Source organism: Pseudophryne corroboree, chromosome 12 (assembly GCF_028390025.1).
Source record: "Pseudophryne corroboree isolate aPseCor3 chromosome 12, aPseCor3.hap2, whole genome shotgun sequence".
NCBI classification, from domain to species: Eukaryota; Metazoa; Chordata; class Amphibia; order Anura; family Myobatrachidae; genus Pseudophryne; species Pseudophryne corroboree.
The window spans coordinates 79080061-79093629 of NC_086455.1; the positions used below are offsets into that span (position 1 = coordinate 79080061).

The 13569-nt window shown below is 42.6% G+C and overlaps 1 protein-coding gene across 2 annotated transcripts in view; it reads left to right on the forward strand.

Annotated features, from left to right (window-relative positions):
* Positions 1–13207, forward strand: part of DPF3 (double PHD fingers 3) — a 496528-nt gene extending 483321 nt beyond the window's left edge. For both annotated transcript variants that reach the window (XM_063947686.1, XM_063947687.1), the window contains 2 exons: positions 6403–6484; positions 10609–13207. In XM_063947686.1, coding sequence (XP_063803756.1) covers positions 6403–6484; positions 10609–10667 — 141 coding nt within the window. In that variant the 3' untranslated portion in view covers positions 10668–13207. The remainder of the gene's footprint in view (positions 1–6402; positions 6485–10608) is intronic.
* The last annotated feature ends 362 nt before the right edge of the window (positions 13208–13569 follow it).

The window sequence follows — 13569 nt, forward strand, 5'->3', positions numbered from 1 at the left end:
TGGGTATTGTGTGTATAAGCGGCTCTGCTACCTGTGGCCATTGTGTGTATAAGCGGCTCTGCTACCTGTGGGTATTGTGTGTATAAGCACCTCTGCTACCTGTGGGCACTGTGTGTATAAGCCCCTCTGCTACCTGTGGGCACTGTGTGTATAAGCGCCTCTGCCCCCTGTGGGTATTGTGTGTATAAGCGGCTCTGCTACCTGTGGGCACTGTGTGTATAAGCGCCTCTGCCCCCTGTGGGTATTGTGTGTATAAGCGGTTCTGCTACCTGTGGGTATTGTGTGTATAAGCGGTTCTGCTACCTGTGGGTATTGTGTGTATAAGCGGCTCTGCTATCTGTGGGCACTGTGTGTATAAGCGCCTCTGCCCCCTGTGGGTATTGTGTGTATAAGCGGTTCTGCTACCTGTGGGTATTGTGTGTATAAGCGGTTCTGCTACCTGTGAGTATTGTGTGTATAAGCGGCTCTGCTATCTGTGGGCACTGTGTGTATAAGCGCCTCTGCCCCCTGTGGGTATTGTGTGTATAAGCGGCTCTGCTACCTGTGGCCACTGTGTGTATAAGCGGCTCTGCTACCTGTGGCCATTGTGTGTATAAGCGGTTCTGCTACCTGTGGGTATTGAGTGTATAAGCGGCTCTGCTACCTGTGGCCATTGTGTGTATAAGCGGCTCTGCTACCTGTGGCCACAGCACCTTCGTATCTTATCTACAGTGCATTGCTGTTACTCATCTGGTACTTCATAATGCAGACACTAGCAATATATACTACACTCTACACTATGTTATTCATTGTGCCCTGCGGCCACTCTGCACGCCCTCACAAAGGCCTACGCCCCCTTGACAATCGCACGCCCTCCCCCCTTACAATATTTACCCACTGCCATAAAAAAACAAACAGGTAATACTCCATATAATAACAATTATAGCACAGCTGAAGCCCGTGCAGGGGATAATGAATCGTAGCCCCTTGCAACGGTATTTTCTGTCTAACACCTTCCCTCTCTTTATCCTCTCCATACCACCCTGCCTCTCCCTATCCTTTACCGATCGCACAGCGTTTCTGTACATTCCCTTTCTCTCCCCCTACGCCTCTCTATCTTATCTCAACCGGAACCCATTTCTGTATGTCCTCTATACTGCCCTGCGTTTCTGATTCTGTTATCTACCGCCCTGCGTATGTTCAAAGGCGTGCAGAGGTTAACGGGGCGTAGCCCCCAACGACGGTGTGAAGAGCGCCCGTAGGGCGCGATGAATCACCTAGTATATATATATATACACACACACATTATTTGACTCTCATAAACCCCCCACACAGCACATGTATTCACACACATACTGAATGAATGTAGTTTCTACAGAGCCTAATTTGCATCTCAGATGTTCACGTGCTTGCTGTTCCAGGGTGGTTGAACAGCTTCATTAACCTTTCAATTGCCTATCTTGTAGCAAGCAGAGGGGTCATTTTACACACTCAGTATTTGCCAAGTCAAATCCTGGAAAAAAACTCATCTGTGTGTAATTTTTACATCAAACCAAGTATTTATCTCACTATTACTCTCACTAGGCCCAGTTGAAACACTATTTATAATTGACTATGGCATGGGTTAGTTAAATTCATTGGTAGTTTTTAAATGGTGTTGGATTTGTACATATATATTGTTTATTTGTGACAAAAGAAACAGATTGCTTAACAAACTGAAAGTCAGCTGTTAGCTAAGTGGATAGGGAGTGACCTTATGTTATGTGGATTTTAAGACCAATGCAGACACTGTCTTACATTAGACCTAAAATGGCCACTGCTCCTCCCCCTTCCAAACCATGTGCTTGGACAAAATGGTGGCCAGAATACAAACATTCTATCCTTTTTCACAAATAAATCACAAATTCTACAAGCACCGGAAGTCGCCCAAATGGACAATTCCCACTGCATGGTAACAAAAATTTCCACACGCTGCTTTTTCAGCACGAACAAAGCTTTGCTATTTCAGGCCTATGTTAGCAGTATTGCGAATAGGACGCAGCATGCTAACACAACTATATCCATACTATGCACCAACTTTTAAATGCTCTTTAAATTTACTTAACAGATAAACAATCCAATCTGAATCAAACACAATATGACTTATTGAACCTCGTTTAGCAACAATAAAAGGTACACTGTAGTATTTCTAATATTGTGCGTTTTTGTCACACTCACAGGCAACAAAGAAATCTATTGTCCCTTGATTCATATCAGTGCCTTACTGATAACACAAAAAAAAAGGATGTGGTTCAGCAGCATCTAGCTGCGTCCATCCTTAGCTGGTAGACAACAGCAGCGTCTGTACTGCGCATCATTAAGTACGTGATATTCCGGATGAGCCCCCAACTGTGAATTTCAAATTATTTCTAAATAAACATTTCAATGCCAGCGTTAATATATACTGTGGACGCAAGGTGCATCTTATAACCATATTATATAAAAGTGCACTGAACGTCGCAACACTATATCCCTTAAGAGAAAACAAGCAGTCGCACACATTGTAAGCTGAGGTCCAACGCCCAGAGAGATATATATATATATATATTTGATATTAAAAGGGGTATGCATACAAAATAACATATGTACAGTATATCATTCAGTTATAATATATATGGTTACAGAGTTACAGTTATAAAAGAAGCAGTTGTAGTTACATATGAATCAGTTTCAGCCAATATACATACGCTTAGTTTCACTGGTCCCAGGCAGCCAGTCATCAGTTAGGAGACTTCTGATAAGTGTGTGTGTGTGTGTGTGTGTGTGTGTGTGTGAGAGAGTGAATGTGTGTGTGTCAGAGAGCTGAATGAAAATGTATAAGAGAGCTCCCTGCTTCTGGGTCCCTATGTTTATACAGTAAAATATTGGGTGTATACAACAGTGGGTTTCATCTTCTTCCATTGGTCCAGAGGCAAGACCTCTCAAGAACTCGACGGCTCATAGGTCGGTGTGAGGGCTTTTGTCCTGTGTTGCAAACACATGTGTTTGCCCCCAGGGTCATGCTGTGTGGCTAGTTTCAAGTCTCAGAAAGTCCTTTGTATTCATACATTTGGTCATAACTAATCGTTGCAATGTGCTACAATCTACCCATAGCTGTCAAATTAATAAACATTCTCCTGATCATTTTGACACTAAGCACGATATATTTAACTTGTTCCGTTCCAATAATACATATATATCTGATGTTATTATATAAATACATTATGATGTCTGGTGCTTGTCATGTTTTGTCTATGTGTAATTTATGTGTTGTATGAAATGTGTTGAATATATCTTTGTGGCTTGCCTGTGTGGATGTGTATGCTACCGTATATCCTGTGCACGCTGCGTGTATGCGTACAAACAGAGACCTCTCTGTTTGGAGTTTGTATGTTGTCTGTATGTAATATTTTTGACTTCGACAAAGGGTAGATGACCTGTCTGCTGTAAGCAGGCACATACCGTAGGCTGCTAAAAGCACTGAGCAAACTGTTCCTACTTGGGTGGTGCTAGTGGTGTGTGTGTGTGTGTGTGTGTATTATTGAACAAACAAAAGATTGAAGCTGGCTATACATCTAGATGACTCGCATTGCCTCACGAGACCCCCCCCCCCTTCCCTCCTTCCCCTACCAGCATACAGTAAGGCATACGGTGAGATCTATTGTACGACCCACAGTGGGCCTCTACTGGGATCGACTGATCACATCAGTTGATGCGATGTGCGATCCGCAGGGCTGCACATCATAATCGCACCCAAAACACGCACGATATGCATGCAATGGGTCAAATGACAGGTTGATATCGTGTATTCGCACACAATATCGACCTAGTGTATGGCCAGCTTTATCAATGATTGTATTTGCAATGCGATCTGGGCGCAATATTAGTGCCCAGGATCGCATTGCAGAATGTGAACGCTTCGGGTAACTGTATAACCCAGCACAGGCCGGGACAAAGGCCCCGAAAGTAGTTACCTGCGCAATGTGCTCAGTGTGCTTCCGTGCCTTCTGCGCATGTGCAATCAGCCTTACCGCCATGCACAGGGACCATTTCCGGTGAAGGGTTCCTGGGGAACCCTGCAGGAACAACATCCTGCGAAGTGTACCCCATAGGCTACAACGGGCCAACACAATCAGAAAAATTGCGGTAGCTGGGGGGACATTCCCGATATTGATAAATCTGGCATCACATCCCGTATAGAAACCTAAGGGGGATACAGTTGCAGGCAGCAATGGTATTTTTGGGGACATAACTGCAAATACTATTTCATAAATGGGCCCCTAAAGCTGGGTACACACTTTTGCAATCACTTGGCTAATTAGGTTAACGCTCCCGCTCAGCCCAGTAGTGTGTCTCCAGCTAGACCCCTGTGAGCCCATACACATGGGGCCTGATTCAGATGCGGATGGAGGTGCCATCACTGCTGCTTACATGGAAGTGATAGCACTAATTATGTTAATGCAGCAGGAGGCGTCACGCCCCTCGCTGCATTACTGATCCGAGCTGCGTACTAGGACGCAGTATCGGATCATGTGCAACACCATTGGCCGCCTGCGTGACCCATCGACTGCTGCAGAAGCTGACAAGAGGCCAGGAAATCTCCATCTACGGATGGAGGTCTCTGGCCTCGGCCCTAACCCATAACAGCGGCGGCACACCTCCGTTTTAACAAATTGATGCCCTCTCCATCACCAAATGGCATCAGACTGTCAATCATTGCGTCCTCCGTTGCAGGCCCGTACTGCACATCGGTACTTTGTGGCATGCGCTGCTTATGCGTTGGGACCTGAATAAGGCCCACTGTGCTAGAAATAGCTCAGTGTGTTCGGGCTTCTATGGGAGCAAGAGGTTGGCATCTAAAACACAAAATTGTATTTTTGGAGCTTGATGAATTTAGGCTCCTATAGTAGAATATGGGGACAGCGAGCAAGATTGGAACTAAAAGATAAAGCAGGAGATATCCGTGATATCTCCTGCGTTACTTTTATAGATATTAAGTATAAATGTAAGCGAAAATTTAAATTTTGCAGTAATTAAGGGATGATGAATAGACCCCAAAATTGAACAATTATATCACTGAATTACTAAAATACCGGGTTTGGAGAAGTGATCATACCCTTAGCATAACCATTCAAAACTTGCTTTAGGTACAACCAGTGACATTCCAGATAACACTGGCATACATTGTAGTGGTTTTGATGTCAGGATAAAGCTGGCTGTTCCTTGAGGATTCCACTACTGGTAGTGCATGGTAATGGTAATGCAAAGAAGTCACCATGATAGTAAGTACTGGGCAATTGGTCAGGATTGATGGGAGGATAAATGCTGCCAAGTATACCCAAATTCTTGAGGAAAACCTGCAGCCGTCTGCGAGACAGCTAAAGATTGGCAGGTGGTTCACCTTCCAGCATGGCAATGACGCTAAACATACCACCAAGAAAACAACGCAGTGGCTTAAGTATAGGAAGGTGATTGTGCTTGAGAGGCCAAGTCATAGCCCTGACCTATGTAATTCGGACAGAAAATCTGTGGCTGGACATGGAGAGCAGTCCATCGCCGCTCACTGCGTAATCGGACTGAACTTAAAACAAAGAATGGGAAAATATTGCCTCATTCTAGGTCCTGAAAGCTGGTTTAGATACTGTATATTGTATCTAAGGCGACTCTACAACCCATTCCATCAAGGGACTGATCACTTTTCCAATTCTGTTATTCTAACATTTATTTATGTTTTTAAATACATTTTTAATTTTTTTCCATTAGTTAAATGTCGTAAGGCAAAATGTGTAAATAAAGCTGAAGAAGTTTGAGTTCATTTATTTCATTTTCCATACTTTCATTTATGTATACTTGCTAACCTTTTGGGTCTCCTCTTTGGGAGAAGTTGCTAGCCACTTGGGTGGAGCTCATGTCATTAGGTTCTGCCCCCACCACAGGAAAATGCTGCGATTTGCGGGTCCTTTAGGAGAGGGTGTGAGTCCAAAAGGTTGCAGTTTGCAACATTTAGCCCTGCTCCCTCCATACGGCACCGCCATTCCCATGATTATCTCCCTATCCTAGGCAATTTACTAGAAAGTGTGCTAGATGTGGGAGATCTGCCTACTCTTCCGAGGGTGCTGGTGACTGCCCAAAATCAATCAGGAATCTCCTGCAACTTCCAGGAGAGTAGGCTAGTATTTAGGGTCATGTGACAACAGATGATTTTGATTGGATATGATTATTTTCTCTAAGCACTGTAAACCTTGTCTATTCCATGCAGTTTAATAATATCAAATAAATTCTACTTTTCTATTAATATCCTGTTTACCATGGCAGTTGTAGTGGGCAAGACTAGGAGTACGAGATATTGCATTGTTTATACATTTCTGATTATATTATGCTCCATATTATTTCTATTCCATGTAGGAACAGCTCCTATTCTGTGATGACTGTGATCGCGGCTACCACATGTACTGCCTCAGCCCTCCAATGGATGAACCCCCGGAAGGTACAAAAATGAGTAGTTCAAAGTGGGTGTTAACTGCGTATAGAATAATTGAAAGGTTTGGTTACATCAACTTAATAAGAGTGATTAGACAGTCCTATTAGGCTTCCGTAAGAGCTACTGTCCTTAAAATAGGTTTATAAAGCATCTTAAGCTCCCATATACTAGCAAACCTATAGCAAAGCACATCTTACAGATGGCAAGCCTTTGCAGGCTTTGTTCTAGACTACTACAGCCGGGTAAAGCAGCTATATGAACCAGGATGGCTTTCAAAAGGCATCTCTTACACAGTATGGGGGGCAATTCGATTGTTTTGTGGGTACCCAAATGTCATGGGTGCCCAAAGGAGGAATTCAGTTGCTACCCCCTCAGGCGCGAGTACCGCATATATGTACTAAAAGAGACGTGTTTAGCTGTGCAAAGCATCTAAGTTGCTCACATCTTGACAAAGGGGTTAAAGTCCCCGAAACGTCGATGGATTTTTTCTGATGGTTTAAATACAATTGAACTTCATTTAAGACCTCGAGTGCCGCAGTCTTCTTCATATGCTATATATATATATATATATATATATATATATATATATAGTCCACACGGACCGGCACTCCATCCTCCCCATAGGTAAAAGCTCTGGTGCCCTCCGGGTACAGTTCAAACAGCAGCAAAGAAGAGGCGGCACTCAGAGACTTAAAAAGTGCAAATGGTTGTATTACACAAATAGACTGACGTTTCGGGGTCAATATACCCCTTTGTCAAAGTGCACAATGTGTAATACAACCATTTGCACTTTTTAAGTCTCTGAGTGCCGCCTCTTCTTTGCTGCTATATATATATATATATATATATATATATATATATATATATATATATATATATATATATATTTATTATCTGTTTCTGAAAAAAAAAATGTATTATCACCTACAATGGGCCCATTATAAAAACCGGTGATCTACAAAACAGGTTTTATATATATATATATATATATATATATTATATATATTATTGAAAAAGGACACCCCACATTTGCCATCCTGATTGTGCAAAGTATATTAGTATATTGTTTTTATTTTTATGTATGTGTTTATATTCATGTTATACTCTTGCTTATATACATATGATATTTTTAGAAGACATATCTTACCAGTTTTAAAGAAACATTCCTTATATTGATAGAAAATTAAAAAAAAGCAAATTTATTGCAAAACTCTTCTGGTGGTTTTTGGTACATATAAGACTGGGGTTAATGAAATTAGCGCACACTCTTGTCAGAAAAATTACCTTGTTCCACATCCATGTATATGGTGTGGAGTTTGTACGTGTTCACAAGCATGTTTTGAGTGTTTATTGCAGCTTATGATTAAACTTCTATAAACAATATTTAAATATATACACTGCTCAAAAAAATAAAGGGAACACTAAAATAACACATCCTAGATCTGAATGAATGAAATATTCTTATTAAATACTTTGTTCTTTACATAGTTGAATGTGCTTACAACAAAATCACACAAAAATTTTCAATGGAAATCAAATTTATTAAACCATGGAGGTCTGGATTTGGAGTCACACTCAAAATTAAAGTGGAAAAACACACTACAGGCTGATCCAACTTTGATGTAATGTCCTTAAAACAAGTCAAAATGAGGCTCAGTAGTGTGTGTGGTCTCCACGTGCCTGTATGACCTCCCTACAACGCCTGGGTATGCTCCTGATGAGGTGGCGGATGGTCTTTTTAGGGATCTCCTCCTAGACCTGGACTAAAGCATCCGCCAACTCCTGGACAGTCTGTTTGTGGATAGAACGAGACATGATGTCCCAGATGTGCTCAATTGGATTCAGGTCTGGGGAACGGGCGGGCCAGTCCATAGCATCAATGCCTTCTTCTTGCAGGACCTGCTGACACACTCCAGCCACATGAGGTCTAGCATTGTCTTGCATTAGGAGGAACCCAGGGCCAACCGCACCAGCATATGGTCTCACAAGGGGTCTGAGGATCTCATCTCGGTACCTAATGACAGTCAGGCTACCTCTGGCGAGCACATGGAGGGTTGTGCGGCCCCCCAAAGAAATTCCACCCCACACCATTACTGACCCACTGCCAAACCGGTCATGCTGGAGGATGTTGCAGGCAGCAGAACGTTCTCCTTGGCATCTCCAGACTCTGTCACATGTGCTCAGTGAGAACCTGCTTTCATCCGTGAAGAGCACAGGGCGCCAGTGGCGAATTGGCCAATCTTGGTGTTCTCTGGCAAATGCCAAACGTCCTGCACGGTGTTGGGCTGTAAGCACAACCCCCACCTGTGAACGTCGGGCCCTCGTACCACCCTCATGGAGTCTGTTTCTGATCGTTTGAGTAGACACATGCACATTTGTGGCTTGCTGGAGGTCATTTTGCAGGGCTCTGGCAGTGCTCCTCCTGTTCCTCCTTGCACAAAGGTGGAGGTAGCCTGCTGCTGGGTTGTTGCCCTCCTACAGCCTCCTCCACGTCTCCTGATGTACTGGCCTGTCTCCTGGTAGCGCCTCCATGCTCTGGACACTACGCTGACAGACACCGCAAACCTTCTTGCCACAGCTCGCATTGATGTGCCATCCTGGATGAGCTGCACTACCTGAGCCACTTGTATGGGTTGTAGACTCCGTCTCATGCTACCACTAGAGTGAAAGCACCGCCATCTTTCAAAAGTGACCAGAAAGCATAGGAGCTGAGAAGTGGTCTGTGGTCACCACCTGCAGAACAACTCCTTTATTGGGGATGTCTTGCTAATTGCCTATAATTTCCACCTGTTGTCTATTCCATTTGCACAACAGCATGTGAAATTGATTGTCAATCAGTGTTGCTTCCTAAGTGGACAGTTTGATTTCACAGAAGTGTGATTGACTTGGAGTTACATTGTGTTGTTTAAGTGTTCCCTTTATTTTTTTGAGCAGTGTATATTTTAATGATCGGCTGGTGTTGAGGCTCTTTGTAACACTAAAAGCATACAGTCGTTGTACAGTATAGTGTATATGATATTCTAGAGCAAGATTTATAGATTATACTTGCTTGTATATTGTGCAATGCATAGGTTTAATTTGAAAACAAAAAACAAAAAAAAACATTTACAATTTGACAATTAAGTGGGTAAAATGGTAACTGTGAAATCCTGCTTTTGCCACTTCAGTTATAATTTTACTACATCTGTTGCATTTTCCCCCTTGCAAAATCCATCTATTGACCCTGGAGGAGTTTAGTTTGGCTCCTACAATATATTATAAGACAGTCTTCCAAGAACAAGAGCAGTTTCCTGTTACAGACAGAGAGAAGTTCTTAAATTCATTGTAAAGATGTCTGCTGTGGCACCAATTCCAATCAGACCCATTGGCTATTTGCTGCAGCAGCAGGATCATATGGCATTGTGAGCAGATTCCACCCTTGATCCTGTTAATAAGACAGCCAGGGGCAGAGTTGTATGATTGCTTTGGAAAAAATAAGGACCTCACCATCCCCTTCGGAATGTAGCTGCCGTCATTATCAGCTCCAGGAGCGGATAAACAGAGGAGGTGGCTCGTGTTCAGTCTCCGTGCAGGCCCTCTCCTCTCTATGGCGCAGTAGACTCTGGCACAACCAACCACTGCTGCGATCACACCAGGTCCTCAGAACACTTCAGCCTACACACAATAAAGTAATCCGCTTGTTATGTATATTTCTGCTGTGTGATGATTACACATGTACAATACAGATAAAATTAAGCAGGTGTTTTAAACACACTGGGCGATATTCAATTGTTTTGCACCCTCGATCTCCCAACTAAAGTGATTTTGGGGCGCAATTCAATTGTTTGGGTTTTTTTGCGCTGATCCCACCCATAAAGGTCAGGTTTAGCAGTGCAAAGCAGTTAAACCTGATCAAAGTGCTGTGCGTGATTGCGAAAAGTGCAGTTTGGTCGTTTAAATGGGTCACTTTTTGCCCATTTCAGTTTGCATCCCAAAAAAGGTGCAAGCTGAAAAGCAGTTGCCAGCAGCCATTGCTCCCAAATGGAGCTACAATTGAATAGCTCCATTTGGGCACCATCTAATGGATGCCAGTGGACAAACATTTTAATTCTGACTACTATGTGCTAAAAAGTTATTTTCTTGTTTTATAGGAAGCTGGAGCTGTCATTTGTGCCTGAATGAATTGAGAGACAGCGGCTCTTTTCCCTGAGATAAGTAGAACAAGCAATGCTCAGTCAATGAGGATGAAAACCCCCTACAGTGAATGCAACAATCCCATATATTTTATAACTATCACAGCATATTTGTGTAATTTCAGTGGCAATTGCTGATTAGCGCTAGGTTATAAAAGACATCATATTGGGATGGGGGGGAAATAGGACACCAAGAGCAGATCATAAATACACGCTCATTCACAAGGGTGACTTCCAAAGCAAATGTTATATAAGCTACTAACATGTATTGAGGTAGGAAAAATTAAAGGATTTGTTAGTTTTTGTATTAATGAAAAAAAATCTAAAACAAAGAGTTGGCCCATTGTAAATGGGCAATCCTGGTTCACACAGTGTGCTAATGTGTAATCGGTATATACTAATAAGGCCTGTTACTGATGCTTTGTATATGCCCTGCCCACTTATGTAAATGTAGTATAACAGCTTCAAAACAAGTGCTGGGTACACACCCGAATATCTCCAACAGATAGGTTTGGCGCGGTTACGGTATTGCACATCCCTTTATGTTTAGTTCGGTTACAGTATTACATATTCCTTCATATTTGTGCAAAAGCTTTCTCTGCAGACGGCTGAGAAATACCGGAAGTCACAGGAAGCATGCGTTCTGCAGGTTGTGCATGGTGAGATCACCAAGCCCTGTTACAGAGAATGCTGTGCCAATCTTATGCAGCATTCAAGTGTGGCAAAGGACCTTGGAAGCAGAAATGGGCAGTCTTCTACACAGCGCTTGTTACTGAATCACGCCAGTTGCTGAAGCCTACAGAAGAAGCACTAGGGCGGCCATGATACAGGATGTCATCAGCGGGGCTGCTGCCAGTGCATCCGTGTAATATTCTGTTGCCCCTCTTACTATTTAGGTAGCTACATAAAATATTAACACTCTTAAAAGGGAACTCCATCTTTCTATCTATGAACATAGCCTGTGTGGGTCCAATCTGATGATAGGACAAAAATTCATGTATCTGTAGTGCACCATGGTACCTAGGTATGTGTTTGGTCAAATTTGACAGACATTTAGCTCTCGATTACCCTGTGTACAGGGAACATTTAGATTCATTTTATGTAAAGTAATAACTTATTGGACTCCTTTAGTTGGTTTCATACACCTACTACTAGAGTCCATCTAACAGCTCCTAGTTACGCAGTCCAAAGGCAGGTCATTACACCCCTAAGGTGCACCCTGTATTTTGACCACATCCACATTTGTTGCTGAGCTTTCATAGTACAAAACAGAGAAATGACAGGGCTGCGGATGTTGTCTGCATTTCAAATGGGTTATGTTGGAGATCAGGATAAACATTTACCGGTATGAAACTGTTCTATACATTGTAATGGCAAATCTTCCAGCATTCCAAAATGTAGCCTTGGACAAAATAAACCACGTCTCCAACCGGCTTTGGCCGCTCCCCTTTCCTGAAAGTCCATGTGCTTCCTGCTGTATGGTACAGAGTGTGCACCTAATCCTAATAAATTATATAGGAGTCTATTACTAAAGCTTGGATGGAGATAAAGTACCAGCCAATCAGCTCCTAACTGCCATGTCACAGTGTTTGAAAAATGACACACAGGAGCTGGTTGGTTGGTACTTCGTAAATAGACCCCATAGGCTTTTCCAATACGTAAAAATAACTTTTGTTATTACATTTTAATTTATAAGGCACCACAAGTGGCTGGCAGTGCAGTACAACCCTTACACCCCTTTTACACCAAGCTTTTGACGCAGGTTATTGCTGGTTTACCCAGGTCACAATTTGGTGTAAAAGGGTCCTTGAAAAATAACCCAGGTTGAGTGACCAGTGAATCAGACCCTGGTAGCTACCAGGGTTGAACCCAGGTAACGATGTAGTGTTCACAGCTAGACCTGGGTAATGCTTAAAAGCTGCTGATTGGCCGTGTATGCAGAGATCCGCCTTATGGGAGCGTCTGTGAGTGACATGCAGGACAGACCAGGGTTCAGTGTAAATGGGGCTAACCTGGGAATAAACCGGGGCCAATGTGCAGTGTAACCAGGGTCTGACCCAGGTTGGAACTGTGTCCGGAAACCTGGGTCAAACCTGGGTTTTTGGTGTGAAAGTGGTGGTAGACTGTGTTTAGATATGTAAAAATTGATTAAGATGGAGTTACATTCTCATAAATACACAGGAGCAGATCATGTGAGCAACAGCTGTGTTTGTCAGATGAGGCTAATAATCATCCTCACACGGCAGCTCCCACTGATGTCTGTATATTTCCAAGTACAATGCAACTTCCTAGAAATGGTACTTCTTTCTATGCCTACAAATAAAATACACACTTTGCTGTATATTGGAAAAAAACAAGAACATAATCAGTCGCACTCACCACTAACATATTGCAGACAAATGCCCGGCATGACATGTTACAGCAGCATCTCTGGAATTCCTCACTTGGTTCAGTGGGATTGTTGTTTCAGTATTAAATAAAATATATTGCTCCTAACCCTTCAAATCCATTTCATGTCTGTACTATGTACTGTATATTACTCTTTTGCTGCAATAAAGATCCGTTTCTCATAAAATGACTTTATTCTTGTGCTTGTAAGGCCTCATTAGCATGGACATGATTAAAATCAGGTCATCTGAATATACTGCTCCCCGTGGTGTTCCTGGTAGATGCAGGAAAATTCCCAGAATAGTATGCAGATGCTGGATATAGGCAGCGCTCCAATCTGTTCTCAAATAAGTAACCATGGGGTTAACTAGCCAGGGTTATTTATTTCTGAACAGATTGGTGGTTATAAACTCGCTCTCTGTCAATTGACATATTTGTGTGTCTCTTGAGAGCAACTGAAAATGAATCTGTTGCACAGCTACTTGCATGTTACATATATGTGTATTTCTTAACAGATCCATACCGTAGTTA